This window comes from Ciconia boyciana, chromosome 15, assembly GCF_034638445.1.
Source record: "Ciconia boyciana chromosome 15, ASM3463844v1, whole genome shotgun sequence".
Lineage (NCBI taxonomy): Eukaryota > Metazoa > Chordata > Aves > Ciconiiformes > Ciconiidae > Ciconia > Ciconia boyciana.
The window spans coordinates 8,728,352-8,752,664 of NC_132948.1; the positions used below are offsets into that span (position 1 = coordinate 8,728,352).

The 24,313-nt window shown below is 38.3% G+C and overlaps 1 protein-coding gene across 16 annotated transcripts in view; it reads left to right on the forward strand.

The window, feature by feature from the left end:
- The window catches only part of ATXN2 (ataxin 2), a 52,484-nt gene that overhangs the window by 18,730 nt on the left and 9,441 nt on the right, over window positions 1-24,313 (forward strand). For 4 of the 16 annotated variants that reach the window (XM_072880371.1, XM_072880375.1, XM_072880370.1 and 1 more), the window contains 15 exons: window positions 784-875; window positions 3,655-3,852; window positions 4,375-4,553; window positions 6,068-6,277; window positions 8,366-8,548; window positions 10,087-10,275; window positions 11,009-11,116; window positions 11,976-12,046; window positions 12,757-13,064; window positions 13,550-13,613; window positions 13,729-13,881; window positions 14,550-14,616; window positions 16,629-16,813; window positions 17,416-17,548; window positions 21,905-21,958. In XM_072880371.1, the coding sequence (XP_072736472.1) occupies window positions 784-875; window positions 3,655-3,852; window positions 4,375-4,553; window positions 6,068-6,277; window positions 8,366-8,548; window positions 10,087-10,275; window positions 11,009-11,116; window positions 11,976-12,046; window positions 12,757-13,064; window positions 13,550-13,613; window positions 13,729-13,881; window positions 14,550-14,616; window positions 16,629-16,813; window positions 17,416-17,548; window positions 21,905-21,958 (2,194 nt within the window). The remainder of the gene's footprint in view (window positions 1-783; window positions 876-3,654; window positions 3,853-4,374; window positions 4,554-6,067; window positions 6,278-8,365; window positions 8,549-10,086; window positions 10,276-11,008; window positions 11,117-11,975; window positions 12,047-12,756; window positions 13,065-13,549; window positions 13,614-13,728; window positions 13,882-14,549; window positions 14,617-16,628; window positions 16,814-17,415; window positions 17,549-21,904; window positions 21,959-24,313) is intronic. The other 12 variants (XM_072880377.1, XM_072880372.1, XM_072880376.1 and 9 more) reach the window with 9 other exon arrangements.

The window sequence follows — 24,313 nt, forward strand, 5'->3', positions numbered from 1 at the left end:
ATGGTCTCAAATGACGTTTCTTTATGTATCATAGCAGTCAGCTTTTGCTCAACCATGCATTCTTTTTAGTAAGGTGTTCAGACTGCAATATGTTAAAGAAAGAAGATAATACTACTGATTAGAGGAGAATCTAGTCACGTTACTGTGGAGCATATTAACTTTGTCTGGGTAGAACAGTTATCCTGTCAATTTTAGCGTACATATTGTACAGCTGAGATTTATTAGAATACTTAATACTGTCACTGCTTTTATAAAACATTCAAAACATTTATCGTTGTGCTTGAGTGCTGTAATTGCAATTTTACTAAAGTAGGGAAGTTGTGCAGATCAACAGGGGTCTTCTGCCTGTGGTGTGTGTCTCAGATAATTGCATTAGTAGTGCATTTGAAAAGTTTCAGCACTTGCCACAGCAAGGGACACTTCTAATGTTCAGAAGTGTCAATTTGCACTTTTTGGAAAAGGCATTCATTATGTATTTCTTGCTAGCCAGTAATCTTCTAGTACAGAGTGGGCATGGTACTTCAAAAAAAAAAAAAAAAAAACTTATAAAACCAACACAAACACACACAACAAACGAAAAACTGGCTTTTGAAGGTAAAATCTGTGCATCTGATGAACAAAGTTCCCTGAAGGAAATGGTGGCTTTAGTAACTTTGTTGTCTGGACAGCGAATTCATAGGCCCAGGAAAAAGGGCAAAAGGTTTAACTTCTGCCATCAGCCCTTAATTTTAAGGCAATATATTTCCAGTGTCATTTTGAAAAATGAGCATCATTTTCTTCTAGTCTAATGGATGGGATCCCAACGACATGTTTCGTTACAATGAAGAAAATTATGGTGTAGTATCAACTTATGACAGCAGTTTATCTTCTTATACGTAAGTTCCAAAATATTTTGTTATTAGATTTGTATTTAATGTTCTCCTTGGTTTGACAGACTTTATATTCTGAAGATACGTACTTTCTAAAGTTGTGGAATTGAATAACTGAAAAAGCAATGAATGAATAGTGCTTAAGAAACCTTGCCAGTGTTCTGTGAATAGTTAGATGTAGTAATCGTTATATATTCCCTTAAATGGGCACAGTTTATTCCCATTGCAACATTTTCTGAATTTAGGCATGCAGTAATGCTTATTTCTAACAAAAACTTTTGTGAATAGGGTGGAAAATACCAAATTGTGAAACTGTCTTTACATAGTTGCTATACGTGTAGTTTGTGTTTAACTTAGCAAACCAGTTTGGCTAAATCCTAATTTTATTGTGACAATTGATCTGGTAGATATTGGAATGTTGAAATGTTGCTAATAACTAAGGGGGGGTTGTGTGCTGTGGATGACTTGTTTAGCAGACTTGTCCAGATCTAAACTAGAACTTTAGTTACAATATAGTAACAACTTGAATATAGAAGTAGTATAAAGCCTGCTCTGGCTGCTTTGGCAGTGTGGACCTGTTCCCAGTAGTCTGCAGCTATAATGTTAACTGCAACTGCAAAACAAATCAATTGCAGATGCTCAGCAGCCATTGTGAAATGTCTTTAATGTTTCCCCAGTCTTTTAACCCCCAAAGCGTAAACTTATTTTTGAATGTCAAGGAATTGACAAGTGAATTTTGAATTGTCAAGTGAATATTTTGATTTTTGTGTATAAGAATTGGAGCCCTTGTCTACAGGTCTCTGGTTCAACACTTTTATTTTTACTATTTTGTTAAAATAGACCTGTAACATGGTGATAATCAAAGTGTCTTAAGCGGCTCACATTTGAATCCTGGGGAAGCTGTTCTTTCATATACTTCACTGCTCTAAGTACTTTTTGTACTTTTGAACTTTAGTCTTCCATCTTTCTGCTGTATGGATATTAATGGAAACAGATTAAAGACATGAAGGTGGCTTTAAATTGCCAGAGACAAATTCCATTGTTTCCTAGTCAAGCAACTTACTTTGCCTATCAGTCTGCTAAACTGGGAAGCTTTTCCTAATTCTCCCAAGTGTGGGATGAGCAGCAGTGTAGCTAAATGCTTATATGTGCAGCTGAAGTATTGTAAATGATTTATTGTTTGATTGTTTTCTCTTCCTAGAGCTAAGTGTTAGCAGGTATAGTTTGTCAAACTGCATAAAGGTACAAGTTTGTGTTCTAGCAAGTGTACTGCATTAGTATGTTGATCAGCTGCTGTACATGCTGCTGTCATCCCCAGGGTTCTGAACAATGTCATCTTGCCCATCCCCTTTTTTTCATCTTTAATGGCCTTTTTCCTGTTAGAAAATGTAGAATTGTTCTTTTGCTTGTTTAGGTTGCCATCAATGCTACTGCATACATCCCTTCGTTTTTTTCAGTCACTTTAAATAAATGAGGATGTATTGGGTGTTCTCCTTTCTTGTGTGTATACTTAATACAGGGTAAGCGAGGCCTGTGACTTCAGGTTTGTATGCATTGTGTTCATGCATATCTTATTTGAGGCAAAGCTTTACGCTGAAGGGTAAGGTTTTTATTTAATATTCTTGCAGTTACCATTGATAAGGCCAGTAGATGTCTCAACTGGCTAAAAGTGTGTGTGTGGGGAAAAACTTGTGATGCAGTAGCTGAGTGCTGGCTTGGAATTTGGCAAAGTCACTTGTTTTCCTAGTTTTGCCACCAACACTTGAGTAATCTTGCATATATTATTTCATACTTGGCTTGTATCTCCACCTACTTTCTTTGTTCTTCTTTTTTATATTATTCAAAATATGTCCAGTAGTGATTATATAATGCCCAGCATAGCATGGTCCAAGCCTCAACTGTGTTCTGTATTTTTATGTAGTTTATTCTAAAGTAAGGTTGGATGAAACAACTTTTGGAACTCAAAATTAGAATCCGGGACAAAGCACAAAGTTGTTTTATAAAACCTGATACTTTAACAAAAATTAGAACAGGTAAAAACCAAAACCATGGGTGGACAGAAGGAAGTGCCAGGTATGATGTCCATCTCTAGTTATCTCTTTCAGTATTTCATTGCTTGTGTATTGAATAATTACTTGGTGGCTTTCCTAAGGGAGCTACGTATGCTTTTAGCAATACACTATTACTTAATATAGATAGAAAGAATGAATAGTTTTGAGGCACTAAGACGTGGCAAATGAGTCATGGGTTTCTGGTCCCATGCTCTATGTATTGGATTCATCTTTTCTGCAGTTACTTGTATCAGGAAGAGCTGAAATTCTATGGCTGGAATTATCAAAGGATTAAGCATGTAACTCTAATTTTGGTAGGGTTGGGGACTCTTGTGTCTTTTGGGAATGTATAAATAGCTAAAGAAATTCAAATTTGGTCTCTTACGGTAGCTTCCTATCTAAACAACAGACTAAGGCTTTTTATTACTAATGTACTCAACTGCGTTAAAAGTTGGAGCCTTTGCATAGCTTTAGGCATTGGGGATTTTTCAAGTCATGTGGAAAAGCTCTGCACCCTGACCTCAGCTCTCTAGGCAGGTAAATGACACTGAATTTGCAAAAAATATCAAACCAGTCCAGGAATATTGACATAGTAAAAAAGACAGCAAGTCTACTGGCTTAAAAGCAAGTTTTTTTACTCTGACTTGGTTAGAATTAACGCTATGTAATTTTTGTAGCTCCTTTGTGCTTTTGAATGCATTTCAGAGATTCTTTTCCTTTCCATTGTCTTTTAGGGTGCCATTAGAAAGAGATAATTCAGAAGAGTTTTTAAAACGGGAAGCCAGAGCAACTCAATTAGCAGAGGAAATTGAATCAAGTGCCCAATACAAAGCTCGGGTTGCCTTGGAAAATGATGAAAGAACAGAAGAAGAAAAATATACTGCTGTTCAGAGAAATGCTAATGAACGAGAAGGACATGGTGTGAACGCTAGGTACTTGCATACACTATGAATAGTATTTTTATTTAAATGATGTACATGTTTTGGTACAGTAGCAATTTACTTATTGAAACTGTGCTTTTTCAGCAGGGCTGATTAGGTTAGGAACCTTGTGTAAACAATCATGTGCTGGTTTTGGCACTCATGCTAACTTGTACACTTTTGTCTGGCCCTGTATTATCTCTGTAGCAAAACAGACTTGCCCATTCTGATATGTCAACTGTGGTGAATTCATACCAAATTACAGGAAAGGGTAGTGGTTTTGGTATGTCATGGAGAATTTCAGGCATTAGTACTAAATCATTCAGTGTCTGTAGGCTCGTAGAAAGTGGACTGTGTGGTCAGTATCAAAAGCCAATTCGTGAGGCAAATGTTAGGTCAACATCTGATAGTATTTAGAGTTTTCCTTTGGCTTGATTTGAGAAAGATAGAAAATATCAGCAGAGCACTTGATCAGGTACTTTTCATTGTCTTTCAATTCTGTCTGAACACTGATAGAAATTTGCTGTGTTTCAGAGAAAATAAATACATTCCACCTGGACAGAGGAATAGAGATGTCCTGTCCTGGGGAAGTGGAAGACAAAACTCACCAAGGATGGGCCAGTCTGGATCAGGCCCACCAATTTCAAGGTCTGGATCCCATACTTCAGAATTCAGTCCTAACTCTGGAGCAGATCAAAGAGTAGTTAACGGAGGCAAGTATCTGAAGTCTAAACGAGTGTGCCTTATAAAATTGCAGTCAGTTATCTAATTATGTTGAAACTGCATATGGTATGGTCTTAGGATATGTATTTCATAAGCTAGGTTAGCATTCATCATCTAACACAGAGGCTGTGATTTTGATTTGGGTTTAACTTACTCACAATGGAACACGCATTTGACTGCACCGTATGTACCTTTGCGGAGCAGAAATGTCACTTGTTTTCCTTCTCAAACACCTTTGTCTTAGATGATGGCGCAGTATGCGGTTTTAAAGATTAAAAATTGCTTTATGCTACTGCTACGCTCGGTGTGGAGGAGTAGCAATGCTGACACCTAGTGAAAGGGAGGTGGCAGCCGAGGAAGCATCGCTCTTCCTTTCTGGTACATGGATCAATTCTGTTCCCATTAAAAAGAATAAAGCAACTCACTGACTTTATGATGATGTGGGGGAAAAAATAATTGTTGGGAAAGTAAGAGAAGTGTTAGGGGAAAAGGAATCAAAAGCCTTCTCTCCAAATAGCTATTTGAGTATTTTCTGCTATACACATGGGTAATATTTATAACGAGACGTTACTAGGCACTGTATAGCAGGAACTGGTGTTTCATAAACCAAACACCATTTTTTTAGATGGATTCCAGCAGTTGCCTATCCTTGAGGCATTATTTTTATAAGTTAAAAATGCTATTATATGAGATTGCTGTGAATAAATGAAAAATGTATAATACTCAAGTGCCTCTATCTGGAGAGGAAGTCTGAGAAACATATGAAGGTAAGTGAGACTTCCTTTTCAAATACAGAGTCAGCTGTATAAAGGATGTACAACTGAGTCTTGCCCAAACAATGCTAACCTTGAAATTTGTTTGTAGTATTTGTGGTTTCTGTTATCCTATTACTCTGCTGAATGAACATCATTTACCTAAAATATTCAGAATGGCTTGTGAATTCAATTTCTTTGTTTTGGAAACAATGAACCCTATATCCTAGATTAAAATACTACATTGATACTTCAGATAACTGACAAAGGCATAAATGTCAGGATTCAGACACTGAACACCGCTGTTTTTTGTAAAGATACAGTTCCTAGAATTGATATTGCTCATCATTTGGTTTGAAAGTATCAGTTTGTATAGTCAATACTATATGTGAACCGCTGTTTGAGAACCTCTGGTAGCTATTTAAGGACCTTGTCAAGAGTGATGCGTGCTGTAGAACATATATATGATAGGCTAACAGATCAAACTTTACTGTCTATTCCTTAGTAGTATTTGTAGATCCTAATTAACCCTTTGGGGAGTTTGTGACGTTCAGATGTTAAATTTGACCTGAAGTGGAGGAAATAACCTTGCAGAGACTATTTTATTGGTTGCAGAAATAAACTAATCTATCCCCAAAGGGTTAAACATGAAAAATCATTTTGTCATATTTTACTTTTTTTTTCTGTTGACCTTTTTCCCCATAATTTTTCTTTAGTTTTTATACTTTCCTTCATATCATTTGTTCTGTCAGGTGTTCCCTGGCCATCGCCTTGCCCATCTCCTTCCTCTCGCCCACCTTCTCGCTACCAGTCAGGTCCCAACTCTCTTCCACCTCGGGCAGCCACCCCTACACGGCCGCCCTCCAGGCCCCCCTCGCGGCCCTCCAGGCCCCCGTCTCACCCCTCTGCTCATGGTTCTCCAGCTCCTGTCTCTACTATGCCTAAACGCATGTCTTCAGAAGGTACAATACCACGATTTGTTCATGTTTTTGTTTGTCTTTGTTTAACTCCTTTGTGAGTTTAATTACAAAATTGTTTTTCCTCTTCATTACTTAACCTATAATTTGTGTTTAACTTTAGTTTATCAGACTATTTCTATTAACCTTTTTATTTGAAGAACTTTACAAAAACAAAATAAAGCTGTGAAATTTCCCAAGTTGGTATGAAATAAACTCAGCTTTGCAAACGCTGCTCAGTGTCTTAACTTAACCAAAAGCAACATGCAGGACCTGATAACTTTAGAGGGCATTTTTAGGAATATAAAATATAAATATAAAATATTTTAATACAGTTGTTCCACAAAAAGCAGTTTCAAATTTAACTAAATCATTGAATTACCTTTTGTAAATAAAACAATAATAATAATAAAAATGCTGTATTCGGAGAAGTGCACTGTGGAATGGGATAGGATAAGCTGTTTCAAATGCGAATCTGTAGAAAACTCTAGATCTGTTTGCATTGAGGCAGAACAGTAAGTCAGCTCCCTGGCACTCAGTAATATGCAGAGAAAGGCTAACCCATGAGTCTTCGGTAACTCTATGCAGAAGTATCTGAACTAAATTTATTTGTCCTCTGAGGGTACAGTAAGGAATACATTGTAAAATTTTTATTTTATTTTATTTAAGTGCACTTAAAAAGTAGCCTGCATAGCATGGTCTAGCAAGCCTGGAAAAATGCAACCAGTTATACCAAACTCACTGGAAACTTGCGGTCTCTGCTGTAGCTGGCTCCACTGGAGCCACGGGAGAGAGAACAGTTGTCCCGCTAATTGAATCAGTAACACTGTTCTGCAGCTTGCCTGATAAATGCTCAAGATGGTCCATAACCAGAAAGTGGATGGTAGTAGGCATGTCTGTATGGCATGCTACTGTCAATTTCTCAATGTGAGCTTTTTTTATGTAGTAAGATACTGAGAATCCACATGCAAAGTCAGTTATTTTTTAGCACTTGCAATTGATTTGTCAGGCATGCAGTGAACTGCTGCTTACTGCAACATTTAATTTCTGCTACTAGAAGAGGACTGCTGGAAAGTGTGTATTCTTTAAAATACTTGCCTGTATATAATTTGAATTGAAGTGTACTTTAGATTCATGGTTAAAATAGAGGCTGACATTTAAAGATTTATGTAACCAGAAGAGGTACTTGATATTTTAGAACCTTATCTGAAACCAGAAAGCCATTATCTGAACTTTTCTCTGTTATTGACCTACGTTAAAAATGAACTGTAATCAGCCAGATTGTCTTCTGTTCATACGCAGTTTTTCCTTTTGAAGTATCAACATTTGAGTCTGATTTTGTAAAGAAAATGTTTGTTAGGATGTAGAAACTGTATTGCTGCTTAGACTTGAGCATAACTATTCTGTGGCAGCTGTATAAGCTGTTTAGAATTACTGTATTCACTTATGACTTTAGCTTCTGGCGTTAAACATGCATGACTTGAACCTTGGGATAACAATAACTTGTTTAGTTGCAATTTTGCTGACTTGTAAATGAATTGTGACCTGCTGCAGGCAATTTAGCCTTGGTGCAGAATGCTCTGCTGAAATTCCCCAAGAGCATTGGTCAGCCAGTGGTGACTACTCTGTAAATAAATGTTTGGTATCACTGACCACCTGTCAAAAGCAATGGCAATTTTTTCTTTTCTGGAAAATGTTTGATAGCCTGGAACTGTGCTTATCCAGAGGGAGCTGGGCCACTAACCTTTTTGGCTTGTCTTGCAGTAAGCAATATTGGATACTTGGATTCGAATATTTTAAATCCAGGACTTGCATACCTGTTTCAATTCTGATAAAGTTTCTAAATATCAATGAATGTGAGCTGTCATAGCAAGGCGATGAGTGTGTTGGTAGTCTGGCTGGACCAATGGCTTGGCCTTTTTAGTCTCGTGGATCCCTGGTTCTAGTCGATGTCAGTGTAAATTGCTTGACTGTATTACTGCATTATTGAGAGTTATTAGATTAAGTCCAGTTTTAAAAACAGATAGTATGTTTGGGTACTCTTAGTGATGGACGTTAAGTATTTATTGTGTGGGGTTGTCTTCTTTTTCTCAGGGCCTCCACGGATGTCTCCTAAGGCACAACGGCACCCTCGAGGTCACAGAGTCTCTACTGGTAGGGGTACAATTTCAAGTGGCTTAGAATTTGTATCTCATAATGCACCAGGGGAAGCATCTACTACTGCAGTGGCACGAGGCAGCCCTTCAGGTGGGACGTGGTCATCAGTTGTCAGTGGGGGTAGGTAAAGCTTGGCTTATTGCAGATGGCTTGCCAGGGGTACTTTAGAGTGTGAATGCTAAGCAGAATACTGCATTTCTAGACAATTCAGGCTCTGAATAAACACTGGTCTGCTAACTTAGCTTGCTTAGATGAAGTGGGAGAAGGATGTTCCCAGATAGCTTAGTAAAATAGTTGGTGAGTTGGTCCTTCAGGTGCAGTATTGTCTTAACTGCAGAGAGGTTAAGTCAGATGCTGTATGAAGAGAAAGGAAGGAAAAATGTGGGAATTAGTTGTTGAAAGAAGTAATTTTCAGGAAGGTTCTTGAAGGAGACAAGAAAAGTTACATTCCATTGCATCACTGAATTTGGTTAATGGCAGTGTAACTGGGTTGTAGCTTACAAGTTAAGGAGGTGTTTGGATAGAGGAAGGTTGGTGTTAAAAGAGAAGATGAAATGGTACTCAAGTTAAGTTGGATGTATTTTTCCTTTAAAAATTATGCGGGTTTTAAGTGGTCATTTTGTGTTTGTCGAAGTACTGTAGTAGCAGATATAGTCAGTGTCTCTTCTTTTTTGAATCAGTTAACATCTTTTTTTAATATTTGACTTAAAATTTAAAGCTCAGTCTTGTGACACCAGCCCTGGTCTTGAGCTTTTGTAGTTGAGGCTGTATTCTAGTGAGTTGTCAGCAGCTGGGTGCTTTCTTGAATCGAAGGGCAAGTGAGCGAGTTTGAAGTCTGATACTTTTTAGCAGTGCTAGAATTCTAGAGGAGTGTAGTGGGAATGCATTTTTCAGAAAGAAGGTGTGAATTAGAGCCCCATAGACCTGTTGCCTTGTGGAAAAGATTGAAGCTCTTCTGTTCTGGCATTCTCTCTGATTCATCTTTCCTCCCCACCCCCCACTTTATATATTATTAACATGCAAGTAGGACTGCTAAACAACTTACCTCTCTTTCTCCTCGCTCACTTGAAGTTAATATGTGACGTAAAGCAACTAACTAGCCACAGTGGGATGAGCAGAAGCAGGAGGTACAACTTACTGTTCAAAGAATATACAACTTTCCTTGCTGCTTTAACACAGGGGCAAAAATATACATCAAATAATCTTCTTTCAATAGGATATGTTGTTTTTTTTCCAGCTGGCAAACCTCCAAAAGAGGACGCTGTAAAATGGATGTGTTTTTTCAGCCCTTTTAAAAATGTTTTACATCTGTTTGTGTGGAGACCTGACCACCTTTTCTGTTCTGCCTGAAACTGTGTTAATGTGAGCTGTGGTAGTTGTACTACTGGGGGGCTGGGGAGCATATTGCAGTTTCATGGTGGGACTGCAGGGCAGTGATATATATTAGGGGACAATCTGCAGAAAAATCGCACCACTTGTCTCAAATGCTGCATTGTAAAGAACTAGGAGATGTACCTGAAAGGTAAACAGGTTTTCAATTACTATATAATGTTCCACTAAGTATTTTAAAGCATGTTTTTAGTCATTTTAAAAAGAAGCAAACTGCTGAGCAGATGAGGAAACTTATCCTGTAACTATTTTTTCCTGTTTGTTTCTAGTTCCGAGATTATCCCCTAAAACACACAGGCCTAGGTCTCCAAGGCAGAGCAGCACCCCCACGGGACCAGCTCTGCCTTCTCCTCAGCCTGGTACTATTCCCACTGAATCTGTTGCCATGCCTGTTCCAGCTGCCTCTCCTACACCTGCCAGCCCTGCATCCAACAGAGCAGTTACCCCTTCCAGCGAAGGTAAGTTACCCTCGCTAGCTTGCAAATGCTCCCTTTCCCTAATCCCTGGCAATGAATATGCCTATACAAGAGCAAAGCTGCTTTCTAAATGGTGGGAAGACTTCTGATGCATTTAATTTTACTGTATAGTGAGTTCCCCTTTTCTCATGATGCTAGCTTTAAACTAAGATTCAAGAGAGGCTTTTTGATAAGTCTGCATGCTTCATTTCTTCTGCCCTTTAACGAGTATGGGCTTATAGGTGTTTGACTTAATTGAGGATTTTTTTTTTCAAACTGAGATCCTGTCTCTTTTCTAATTTAAAGAAACATAGGCCACTGGTTGCAAAGAATATTTTGAGCATAGCAAAAGGAAGGGGAAAAAAAAAAAAACATTCAAGAGCACAGTCAAATGTCTAAGAACTCTCAAATCTTTGTAGCATTCTGTATGAAGAGCTTGGACTATTGAATATAATTTGCTCTCAGTTTATAGTTTTTTCAGCCTAGTTAAGGTTCTGTGTATGATGAGAAGGATGTGTTTGACTGGGACTTTTTCATTTGGCTTAAAGACAGTAGGGTGGGGAAGGGGGGAGGATAACGCTCCAGGCCCTAACTAGGTAGTAGAAAACATGTAACTTACAAAAGAAAAGCCCTAAGGTAAACATTGTTAAGTCTCTCTTCTGTTTCTATCATGCCATCTCTCTTTGGTCAGTTTGAGTTGTGTACAAGAGAATAACTTTGGCAATTTCTTTTCTAGCTAAAGATACTAGGCTTCAGGACCAGAGGCAAAATTCTGCAACTGGAAACAAGGAGAATATAAAGCCAAGTGAGACTTCTCCTAGTTTTCCTAAAACTGAAAACAAAGGTTTGTATCAAAAGCTTTCATATATACTTGAGTAATGTAGGAATTCCAAACACTAAACCTGCTCTATTGACTGCTTTAGTTAGCATTTTAAGGAAGACTTGGAGGCAATCTGGCTTGGGTGTTCTACAGCGAAAATTTCGTCATGCAGTTGTGTGGCAGGCCTACAGTTTTAAATGTTGTTCTTGACTCATTTCATCAACACAAAGTGTAGGGATGCTCATGTGGATGGTGTGATTTCTTTTTACTTGTTTTTTTATTTTTTTCTTCGTTTTTTTTTCTCCATTTTTTTTACCCTGCTCAGAAAGCTGGTTTTTAGCTCTCTTTGGACTGAATGAGTGTTTCTACTTTGACCTATGCTCTCACAATACTTCTGAACATAGTGGTCAGCATAGGTTTTTATGACTGTACTTCTTCCTATCATGCCTTAAACTTGGCTTTCTCTGTAGCATTGCTTGTTCATTCAGTTCTCAACAAAATCTTTTCATGTTGTTGAACTTGATCAGTGTTTCACCTTTAATTGCTATGTCTTGAAATGCTGGCATGTTATGTTTTGAGTTTTATTGGATGCTTCTTTGTGTTCAGCTGAGTTCTGCAGTCCGTGCACCTCAGGGCTTCTGTCTTGGTGTGATGCGTTAGAACTATAGATATGTCAGTTATGTAATGCCATGATTTTACGGAGTATTTTTGTGTGCTCATAGACGTAGTTCATGGAATTATGCCAGAATACAGATGAAGTGATACCACTGTATTTCATTTTTAGATATGTACACATTACCTTTTTGCAAATTTAGATTTGTAAGGGTTGTATATAAAACTTGTATTAGAAATGCTTGGACAATGTTGGTCTTCTATTTGGCAGGTGTATCTCCAGTTGTTTCAGAACATAGAAAACAGATTGATGATTTAAAGAAATTTAAGAATGACTTTAGGGTAAGTTTCTCTGTATGTTAACTTAATGGTATTATAGTTCTTATGTGCATCCAGATTATTTTAATGAATTGAATACATTGCATGCGTTAACAGGAAAACAGCTCCTTACTGCTCGTGCTTAATTTATGAAAATATCCATAAGAATTTATGCTAGATATTATAAAATCAATGCTGACTATTGCTGGTACAATTGCCTAATACGTGTAAATGTGCATATTGACTGTACGCTGAAAATAGTACTTGAAACCTGTTTGATCATTAGGTACAAATAATTGTCACATTTATGCTCCATATGGAAGAGCTGTTTCAAAGTTAAATAAAGGGTTTTGCTGAGGAAAATTGAAGGTGAATTCGTATTACTTATTTCCTGGTTATAATGGTTTAAATCAGGTTAGCTTTTCAAGTGTAACTGTTAAATCACACAGGGGGATGAGTCCAGAGGGTTGTCTTAAGCTTTCCTGTCACTTCCTAATCAACGTATAGGTCAGTTGAGTCTCTGAATAGCTTCTTTCACAGTGTAGGCTTAAAACATTGTCAATGTTCATAGATTTCTTTCCTAGTAGAAATGGAAATATGTGTTTTAAAAGGTTGTTTCCAGATGATTGAGGCCTATGGGACTGTATTTTACTCTGTGTATGTGATAGCATTAGATTGTCTCTCCCTAGTTCTATATATCAATTTACTGAATATATTCCTTGGGTTTTTTTCAGTTACAGTCGAGTTCCTCTTCAGATGCAGTGGATCAACTGCTAAACAAAACCCGAGAAGGTGAAAAATCAAGAGATGTAGTTAAAGAAAAGACAGAATCAACCCCTAAAGAATCTATCATAGAAACTGGCAGTAATACTAACTCTAACGGTGGCAGTAGCAAACCTAATAGTCCAAGTATTTCTCCTTCAATAAGTAATAGCTCTGAGCAAAAGCGAGGGCCTGAGGTAACTTCACAAGGTGTACAGACATCTGGGCCTGGAAGTAAACAAGATAAAGAGGATAAAGAGGAGAAGAAAGATACTTCTGAGTGAGTAATTATGCCTTTTAGAATAAGCACATCTGTTATTAGCATTTAGCCATTTGTAGAAAAAGCTGTTATGAATGTGTAATATCTTACTGTTTATATGGCCGATGTAAGTACTCTCTGTTACATAAAGAAAAAAACAGGTGAAGTGACTGTACTGAAAGTCATCTCATGAGTCAGTGGCAGAGCTGCATATAGAACTCTGGTCCTATTGATGCCTAATTCGTATATAAATGCTTATTTAAATGTTTTCCTGGCTCATGTGAGCTGTAGTGTCAACAGCAGGAAAACTTTTTTATGGGTAAGTGTAGTAAGAGTACTGTCAGTAAGAGTGGCTTTTTGCATGCCATGTGATGTTTGAGTTCTCAAAAATGTGACTCACAGATGGAAATGAGGTATTTCATCTCTTTAAATTTTTGTTAGGGAGTTCTGCAGATATGCCTGTAAAAGAATAATGCTGAACATCATTTTTTGTTCTTTATGTTTAGGCAAGTTAGAAAATCAACACTTAATCCTAATGCAAAAGAGTTCAACCCTCGATCTTTTGCTCAAGTAAGTTACTTGATACTGCTTAACATTGCCTTTGAGTAGGTCTTTATAAGCAAACCTTTTACTTAGAGGATAATCATGCTAATCTTGCATATGCATTGCTGAACTCTGTTTGTAGCCGAAACCTTCTACTACACCAACCTCCCCTCGTCCACAAGCTCAACCTAGCCCCTCCATGGTGGGTCATCAGCAGCCAACCCCAGTGTACACTCAGCCTGTTTGTTTTGCACCAAATATGATGTACCCGGTTCCAGTGAGTCCAGGCGTGCAGGTAAAGTGCAGCATATGCTGCAAACTTGTTAGCACTTTTCAGATGATTGTCAGTAAGTTGAGGAGACTTAGGAGATCTAAGTTAAAACAGTGAAATAGTTCAGCTTGTATTACTCTTGTAAATATGGGGACAATTATGTTGTTGTTAAGTGTTTAGCTATGTAAATACTGACTTTTGCCAGTGGTTGTCAACCTAGATGTTCTGATAGTCTCAAACACTTGTAAATTCCAGCAGCTCTTACTCATATCTATTGTTAATCTGTGCAGACTTAGGTCCCCAGTCCTCCAAGCATAGTCTTATTCTTTTTAAGTTTTAAGCAACTGTTTCTTCATCCTTAGCTTTCAGCTGTGTCCCACTAGTTTCTGTTTGTTGTAGGGATTACTAGGATTTCAAATCTAACTCTGTTATAAAGCTGTCTGAGTTAGTACATTGCTTGAAGTAGCAGTAGTATCATTACTTGACTGGTTGTTGCAAACCATATGGTCTTATTTGTTTGTACATGCAGACTTGATCACAGTGATCCAAGAAAGTATCATAGGTTAGGCAGAGTTCACTAAACCATGTAACATAACAGAGTAAAACACATGAAAGCTGAGTGGGGCCCCCACCCAGACACACACTCACTTTTTAAAGGAATATCATATCTTCAACTCCTCCTTCTGTTTCAGCCTTTGTATCCTATTCCCATGACGCCCATGCCAGTGAACCAAGCCAAGACATATAGAGCAGGTAAAGGTGAGAATAATACTGCCCGTTTGGTTCTTAGTCTGCATGCAGCATGAATAAATTACAAATGCTTGTGTATTTTGTAATCCATGTCAATTTGTTTTCGATTGATGTTCTAAATGCTATTTTTAATAAAGGGAAGTAAGTGGAAATACTAATGCATTTCTAGATAAACTAATTCAGCCAAAACATGATGAGTTTGAGTAATGGGGAGTTGCTTGGTTTGGAATTTGATTTGACAAACAGGAAAACGTCTCTGTTACTTGGAACATTAGGGTGAGCTGATCGTCTCCTATATTTCATAAATGTTATGGGTTTGTTTAAAGGGAACTTTCTGTACTGATTTTCTGTACTGGTTTACAGCAGAGCCCTGAATGGTGCTTTAATAGAGGGGTTTTTTTGTCAACAAGCAAAATCGCAATTTCTTCAGAAAGAGTATGCTATGCTACTCTTCTGGAAAGGACTTAACTGCTGGTTCCAGTTTGTTCTTTTGCATTCCGTCTGCAACAGTAACTGAACAGCTGGACTGACAATACCATGTTTTTAACAAGTGACACCTGTGGCTATGGAGACGAGAACATGTGTGGCGAGATGCACTCTCTTCTGTGCAGTGCAGCGAAGGAGCGGAAAAATGATGGTCTTGTTTTTATATTCATGTTTCAGATAATGCTCTAATTCTACACAGTGCATGCTTTTACAGTGGTTCATGATGATAGGTTCCAGTGCTGCAGCTCCAGTCACTGGAGGAGGAAATTGTTTAAAAGAGCAGTTCTGCTGTTTAGAAATAAACAAGTAGCCTTTATGAATGTAGGGAAGACAAAAACCTGCAATGTATTTCTATTTTAAAACACACTAACTTTACTGTTGCCTGAACCATAAAATCTTTTGGTTGGTAACACTGATTGTTTTAATCAGAAATATATTGCCATGTACTCAGTTGCTGTTGAGGCTGCTCTCCTGTTCTGAATTCCTTTTTTAAGTTTCATTATTTTCTGCATATCCATTCTGCATGCAGCATAGTCCTGAAGGAGCTGCATGGGTTAAAGTTCAGTGCCTTTACGTTGTTCAAGTTGCGTCCTGTATTTACTTTTTTCTATTGTTGATTTACAGTGTAAATACAATCATCATTGAGTGAATTTACTGACATCTGCAACATTTCCCTCCTTTCCTCTCTCTAAGGGGTCTGTCTACATTGCACACTGCAGTGGAGTTTACAGGTGCTTGAGTTAGCGTAGTTACTAGTTGCAGTCTCACTGCAGCAAGCTGGAGCTCACCTTGAACTCTCATGCCCTGTTGCTTAGTAGGCTGAATTAGTTTGTTCTGAGTGCCTTGCCGCTGTGATTCGGTTGGTCGTCTTACCAGGATAGCTCAGGTAGTCCCACACTACAGTGCTCTGCTCTCTTAATCTTTCTTCCCTCTAATGATTCCTACTCCTCTTCTTATAGGTTGACTTGTCCCCTTCACTGTTGACTGTGACCTAAAAGTTGCTTTCTGCTATCCTGAGGGGTAGCACAGAGCTTAAAAGATGTGAATACCTCAGATTGCTGCTGCGTGGAGACCTTTATTCTGCTCTCCTCAGCCATAAGCACAAGTAATTTTAACAGACTCAGCTTTCCAGTTGATGGAACAGTTGCTGAGTAGTTCCCATAGAGGGTGAATTAAGCCTTTTGAAGGGGACAGGATCAAATTTGATTAATGTAGGTATCCTGATATAACCTTTCTCTTCCGTTACTGATTCTTGTCAGTCTTTGTCTCCCTCCACCTTTCTTCCTTCCTTCACAAAAAAAGCAGGCCTGGGTTTGTGGCCGTATACATGGCTCAAAGGCAGTGATGAAAATCAAATGTTTCTTGGAGGAACTCCTTTTCATGCTGTTCCTTTTTGATAGAGCTCTAATATGTGGTTAAAGGTGAGGGGTGAGGATATTCCACTTGGTCACAGTGACATTGTAAAGTAAAACCTTTCAGGAAGATCATCATTCTTTATCCTGTGTTTCTAATGTGGGGCACTCTTTGCTTTGTAGTACCAAATATGCCACAGCAACGGCAAGACCAACATCATCAGAGCACCATGATGCATCCTGCCTCAGCAGCAGGCCCTCCAATTGTAGCTACGCCACCTGCTTATTCAACACAATATGTTGCGTATAGTCCCCAACAGTTTCCTAATCAGCCTCTTGTGCAGCATGTGCCACACTACCAGTCTCAGGTAAGAGTCCTTTTAGCATATGTGATAAGTCAAAACAGAAATAATTAAGTGGTTCAGTCCTAAATACCCTATTGTCCCCAGTCGTGAGAAGTCACTCTGAACAGTTTCTCTGTTCTGGAGCATACTTGGTGGAGTTGTAATGTGCTTCAAAGCCTGTAACAAATTATAAGGTTGGTTTAGAAGTTGGCATTTATTAGTGATATTACCTTTTTAGTTCTTCGAACAATTTCTTTCAGGTCATGGCCAGGACATCTCCTAGTTACGTGTTCTAAAAATAAACTATTTGGTGTACTCCTCTTACTGCAAAGGCTTTTAAATATACATAAGTAATTGGATAAATATATAATTACATACATAAGCTTACGATGTTATTAGAGTGGCAAAAATTAGATATGCCAATGTTTTTTGTCAGTTTCTAGCCCACTGCAGAAAATGTCCTTAAATTTTTAGAAACGATTGGGATAAGTGTGATAGTATGAAAGCTTTAGTTTGCTCTGCATTTTCGTAAGGCCAAGCTATTACTCTTTCTAAATACATAATTATTGTTTAGATGACACTAGTTTCTTTGTAATGGTCTGTTTTCTTATTTCTGTTGAATGCAGCATCCTCATGTTTATAGCCCTGTAATACAGGGCAACGCTAGAATGATGGCACCACCAACACACGCACAGCCTGGTTTAGTATCTTCTTCTGCAACACAGTATGGTGCGCATGAACAGACGCATGCTATGTATGGTAGGAAACGTTTTGTGTTATATGTAACTTTTTAAGTTCTTATATTGTGCAGGGATGTATTTAATCTCAAGCTTCAAACATGGGTATCATTCAGATTACACCAGTAGATGTGGTTTATATTTCGTATGATGATGAGCAGAGCATTGAAAACTGAGCCACCTGGTTAAAATGAAAACTCAAGTATGCTGATTTCAGTAGGATGCCAGTGACCAAGATGAAATTTCAACCTGGGAGCTGCTAAAGAATATCTGCTGAAAGAAGTTTGTTCAAGTTCTCTTGATGCTCTTGACACAACATCCCTTGATTGTTTCTTGATTATAATTAGGACTTGTTTTATTGCAAGGCTATATGACCTCAGTTTCAAAACTTGACTTTAGTTCTGACAACTAGTGAAATGCTGTCTTTATGATACTACTAGCATTATTAACAGTATGAACACTGCTGTTTAAGCAAAATAAAACATGTGTTGCTTACCTTTCTTTTTTGGTAAGTCAAGAATAAGTATATGAAACAGCTCATGTATTGCTCTGACTTTGACAATTAGTCTCCAGCATTATCAGATGGGCGTATTTCACTTAACAGTGAAGTGCTGAAAATGTGGGTTACCTTGTTGCAAAGTAAAATGTGAAAGAACTTTTAAAGCGTTATAATTGTATAATAAATCAATGCCCAATTCAGAGGAAAAAACACACTGCAAAACATGCTATTGAAAGAGGTAGAATCAAGGTTGCTAGAAGGCTTGGAAATTGTCATAAAATGTCAAAACAGCAGATGGTCTCTTGAAAAACGTGGCATTTCAATACTTGTTACAGCATCCGAGGAAGACTTTTATTGGGTCACTTATATTATTGACTTAGATTCTAATAAAAGATTTTCTGTACCTTTAGACATCTTTGTATGTTTTCCGGTGCTTAGTTTTACACTGCTACTTAATGGAAGTCCATGATGTGTAATGAAAACTTACAAGGCTAAGAATCTGAAGTGTAGTGTGAAATTAATTCTGATTTTAAAAAGTCTGTGTCTTACCCATCTGAAAACATCCTTTCAGATCTCTGCAGTGGTATGGTAACATAGCTAAGAAACAAAAATAATAGAGGGAAACCTTTTTTGACACTTGGAGGAAGAACATTGCAGCTCATTTGTGCTGAAGCTGAAATGGAAGTTACTTGTAGAGATTAAGTCTTTCTCTCACAGGCCCTTGCTAATTGTATTACTTTGATCTTTTCAACTCTTGTGCTTGAGGTGTCCATGTAAACAGATCTTCTGTTTGCTTTTTCATTAGATTAAATAGAATTCCGATAAAGTGAATGATCAAAGGCTTTCAGACCTTTATTGGTGAAAACTCTCCTCTCAAATCCTAATTAAAATAAAACAAAACATGAGATAATCTGAGATTTCATTCAAAATGGTTGCATGTGACTTCCTAGCAATTTCCCATTGTGCACCATCCTTATCTTCTGTAACCAGTGGGTTCTACAGCATTGAAGTACAAGCCTGTTCCCTTGGTTGGCTTTGATCAGATGTCTGTATAGTTTTTTCACTGATATTCTAACTTACAACTGTTAGATCTCATTTTGTGTTGGTTTTGCAGCTTGTCTGTTGTAGGTATGTGACTACCTACCAGTGCAAACAACTAAGTTGGGTCAAACTTGGGAATTCTTTGGTATTTCCTGCCATGTAATTAAATATTACTTTTCCAAGAGCACCTAATTTAACAGAAATTGCATGTCCTCCTGTGTTCTTTCAAGTAGCTACTTGGTGACTCTTCTGAATATTCTCCTGCCTTCCCAGTAAATGATCAAGTGCTTGAAATTCTTGTTATTGAAACTATTCAACCCAGCTGGATCATGAACTCCATATGAGGCACTTTTTTTAAGAGTATGTTCTTGCCATGTGCAGACGTGTTTATTGCCTAGTGAACATGAATTAGCTCAAATGTACCCTTAACCTGCAAAGTTTACAGTTAGCTACACATGAAATTACTTCTGATGTAGTGCAGCACTGTCTCAATTCAGATTTTTGCAAGTCTTCCATGTGCTGAGTACTTGAAGACCTTGCCTAGATGGATTGTGTTTCCTCAAAATGTGTCCATCTGTAACATATTCGCTTCAGCTTCCATTTATTGATATGGGAACGCTTAGGAAAAATGTAGAAATGCCTAAGGTGATAAATATAAGCTGCTTATGGAGTACATTGCTAAAGAACAACGTGCTGGAATCATTCACATCTGATTGAGTGACTATAAGAAAGTATCCATAACTTATATTCTGTATTTTGGGAATCTGAAGTTTACCCACAGTATCTTTGAACTAAATATACCAATGCACTTTGATTCTGGTCCTCTCTTAAAACTAATTTGAAAGTACAGAATACCAGCTTCCTGAGAAATGACAACCACTGCTGCTTTTGCCTTCTGGAGCACTTGCTCAAACAAGTTCAGATTTCCTTTTGGCTCTTTAAAATTGCTATCTGCTTTTTTTAAAAAAATAAATTATTTTTTATTTTTAAGTTTTATTTTTTTCCCACATTGATATCAGGATTCAGTAGGCTATACTGCCCTTTTATCCTTCAAGGTACTAGTGCTTTCTTTGAGATAATTCTTGCAAAATTCACTCAATTTTTTTCCTGCATATGTGGTAGAGAGAAGATGTCTGCAAGGACAACTGCACTGAGACATGGGGGTTGGGGGGCACTGCTTATGAAGTATTCTTAAGGTGTGAAATGTTTTCTGGTGAGATCTGAAACTCCATCTTCACTAATGGTTTGGGACAAGTTGAAAGTCTGTGGCAAGTAGTAACTGCCTGCCAATGAAGAGAAATGCCCGTTGATCCATTAAGTGAACTACCCTCACTGCCAAAAGTTTGGGTTTTGTTTTCGTTCCTGTCTCATGAAGAGATAGCTGAATCCAAAATACATACAGTGACCTACACTTGTTGATAAGCACTCTTCCATTTTAAAGAAAAGTATTTTTGTCTAATGCTGTTTAATGGGATATTTCTGCACTTTTGGGATTTCCTTGCCAGTCGTTACTGTGTCCTGCTTCTGTTTCACAACCCGCTGTTGACAAGAGCTCAAGAGAAGCAGAGCAGCTGAGCTGCGTGGTCACCAGTAGACCCATCTAAACATATGACGGAGGAGTATTTAAATCATTGGGTTTTTCCCCTCAAAACAGAATTGGGGAGGACAATGTTCAAGCAACTGTCTCTCTTCCCATCTACCAGCCAGACGATAAAAATGTCTGTTACACACTTCAGCTCATAACTTCTGGAGACATGAGCCACTTAGATGTCCTTATCAAGGAAAGTTTGAAATCCAAGCGCTGCTGCAGCAGAGCAGTACATGCACCTTTAACTACACACACATACCTGAACGTGGAGTTGTTGCTCTTACCCTGCTGAACCACACGTTGCTTTCAGAACACACCGTCTGTCTCAGAAGTGTTGGCTCTGTGTGATCTCCCCGATACCAATATCATTGGGCTGGTAGAGTTTGCTGGCCATGGTTTGCAGTTTGACTGCTTGGTCTATGTCACACAAAGACCTAAACTTGTCTTGTGCTGTTAGTAGAAAATTTGGTTATCTAAGTAGAGGGTGGATATATTCATTCCTGTGACAATGAGCTTGTGTTAGTTTTACCATGTAGCTGAATTGCCTGTGTTTTCAGATAACTGGAGTCCTCTGAAAAACTTTACTTTTGTGTTTAAAAACAAACTTGTGTAAAACCAGACCTTGGTTTTATACAGATGCATTTCCTGTTTTTTGTGCTCTCATTCCTGTCCCCATTCTCCCTTCCCTTTTCCCCTTCTGCATATGTTTTACTGGTCTGGTGTTGTCTCTAACTTTTATCTGGTTTCTGTCTCAGCAGTAGAGTAAATTCTATTACCCTGATAGTACAATGGTGGATATAATATAAACTTCAGAGGATTCTCCAGGGACTAAGAGTGAACCAGTCACCAAAGGTGTCTTGGAACTGTTAAGAATGACAGTGATATAGCTGAAAAAGCAAGGGGCCAATTTCTGTTTTAATGTAACTACGTTTTAACTTTCTTATTACAGTGGACTGTAATAGACCATTAATTGACATAAAGTTTATTTTTGTGTTAATTAAGAAGTGAAGACCTCAGTGTCACAGTTTAGAAGGAAGGCTTACCTGAGAGTTGTGTTGTTTCATCTCCACTCATTTGTAAAACTAAATATCCAGCTCTAATAGACCTAAGTAAATAAAAATATCTGCATGGTTCTACAATCTTAAAAAAAAAAAAATTTTTTTTTTTTAAAAATGATGCTGACCTTTCCAGAAGACGGGAAGTATGCACGTGGCAAGAGGCTAATTTACCTTTCTATTTCCCAAATTCAGCATGTCCCAAAATACCATACAGCAAGGAGACAGGCCCTTCTTTCTACTTTGCCAGTGAGTTGGGTTTTTTGTACTAATTTTGATTGTACAGAAAAGCACTTTCTAAAGAACAGATGTTAAAGGAATGGGACGTGTTGAGGGAACAAGTTTCCTTGCACCAAACCAGTATGTGGAAAACGCAGGAAGGTTCCTTTCTATGGACAGGGGATTGAAGCTGTTGAACAGATTTATATGAGCACAGGATGCTGATTTGTCAGTCTTTCAAAATCTATTTTGCATGCCGAATAATCTCTAATTTTACTACCCAGTCTCTTAATCTGCAACCAGAAGCGAGTCTTAATCTGCATGTGGATAGCCTCTGCTTAAAACCTAGGTGAACTGCCTCACTCCCTTTCTTTCATGGCCCAAATGGGACTTTAAAACTTGGCAAGTTAATCTGCTTCCTAAAAGGAGAAGTATCTTGTGCCTCATCTCTTTAAAAAGCTGTGGCTCGAGTTCTGAGCCCCAGGGAGGAAATAACTTGAGTTGCAGCTGAGGTGAAGGAAGCTTTCTGTAGAGGTACTTCGGTGTCACTGAAGGAGTGCAGTTGTCATTATTATAAAGGGTGACTACATGAGGGCTCCTTCCCAGCGTATAGCATTGGATGCTTCCTTCTTGGCAGATGAACGTTATCAGTTACGTTACCTGGCTCCGGTGCTCCTGTGTGGTGTTGCCCGAGCTGGTGACCTACATACATGTCCTCCATACTCTCAGTACACAACAGCTAATACAGACTTCAGTTGTGTGCATGTACAGGGAAAGGCGGATAACTAAAAAAATACTGCCTTGTCTGTTGGTGTTCATAGGACTTGGAGGAAGGTGTTTTGGGGGGGAAGTGGGGTGGTTGCAGGATGAACTGTAGTTGTCACCCAAGACATGGGAAAGGAGGACTGCAGTTTCAGGGTGTTTTCGAACATGCTCCTGTCCTGCAGTGAGACTTGTTGCTGCGTCTGTCTGCAAGTCCATGCAGCCTATGCCAGGCACTCTTCTGGGGTTTTTTGAGTTAGCTCATGCAAGAGGGATGTGAGAAATACCACTCGTTCTCCAAAAATCTCTTCTGGAACAGTCTTCCTGTGTTTCTTGTACAGAAATGGTTCTGCGTGAACTAGTGTTGCAGGATGCTGACCTGTGCTGTTTTCATGCATCTTGGTTTGGTGCACTGAAATAACTTTAATAAGCTCGTTCCTTTCATGGATAGTCTTTTAAGTGAAGTCCACTCTACCTGTGTAAAATGGCTTCTTTAAATGTTTGTATTATGAAAGACACATTTGCTATTTCTTTGCTTCCTACCATTCAGGTCTTTTAAATGTAGTTATCCTCACCATCTTACTGGGTCTGGCAATAGTTTTGAAGTTTGTTCACTGGTCAGTTCTTGAAAATAGGCTCTTCAGTGCATCTTTGGACGATGACCAACAATGACCACCATTGGCAGCATTGAAATTTCTACCAGGGAAAATATGAAATTACGTTATGTGGTTTTTGCATATACCCTCGTAGCTGGAAGTTCTGCTTGTTTTCTGCTGCTCTGACGTCTTTTGATTTCAGCTCCTTCTGTGGGTTTGGTGGCTGACTGCTACTTGTGTGCCTCTCAGAAAAATGGGTTGCACTTTTATAGAGTTGAATTCAGTAATTCAATCCATCTGATACTTTTGCTTACTTCATTACTGAATCACTTATCTTCACTGTGTATCCCTGCAAGGTTAGTGCAGTTAAATATTACATGTTAGGAAGCAACTTGATGAAAATGATGCTGAAATGAAGCAGGTTAGCCCAGGGAGTATCTGTTGGGGAGAGAAACATAAGGCATAAAGGGTGACGAAAAACAGTGTATTTCTGCTGGAATGAGCTGAGGTTACTTGCAGCAAGGAGATATGCAGAGCTTTTTTGTGCTTTCCTAGAGCTTTCTCAGCACTTTCTTGGATACTAGATGGCCATTTGGAAAATCTCCAAAGTACTGACAATGAGGGAAAATATTGGATAATTGGCGATATTTTTTTCCCACCTCCTGTCTTATCTTGTTTGCTATTTGATACTTGTAGTGAGCTGTTTTGATGAACAGGCAAAAATTCTTGAAAAAAGGCACAGTGAAAGTGCTTTAGTTATGGCTAAGCAGGTGAATTTCTCATTACTGTTTTGCAAGACTTCTTTCACAGGCTTGCTGGTCGTGTAGATTTCATTGGTTTGTCAGGAACTATTAATTGCACTAGCTAAACATGGAAGACCTTTTATGTTTCTAGATTTGAAGTTTGAACTCCTGAGTTTGAACTAAGAAAGATCTGTGCACGTATTTCAGACTTGCTGCCACTCGTCCTGAACCGTTCTTGATTTGTATGCGGTATCTGTACAGGATTTAGATAAGTGTCCATATAA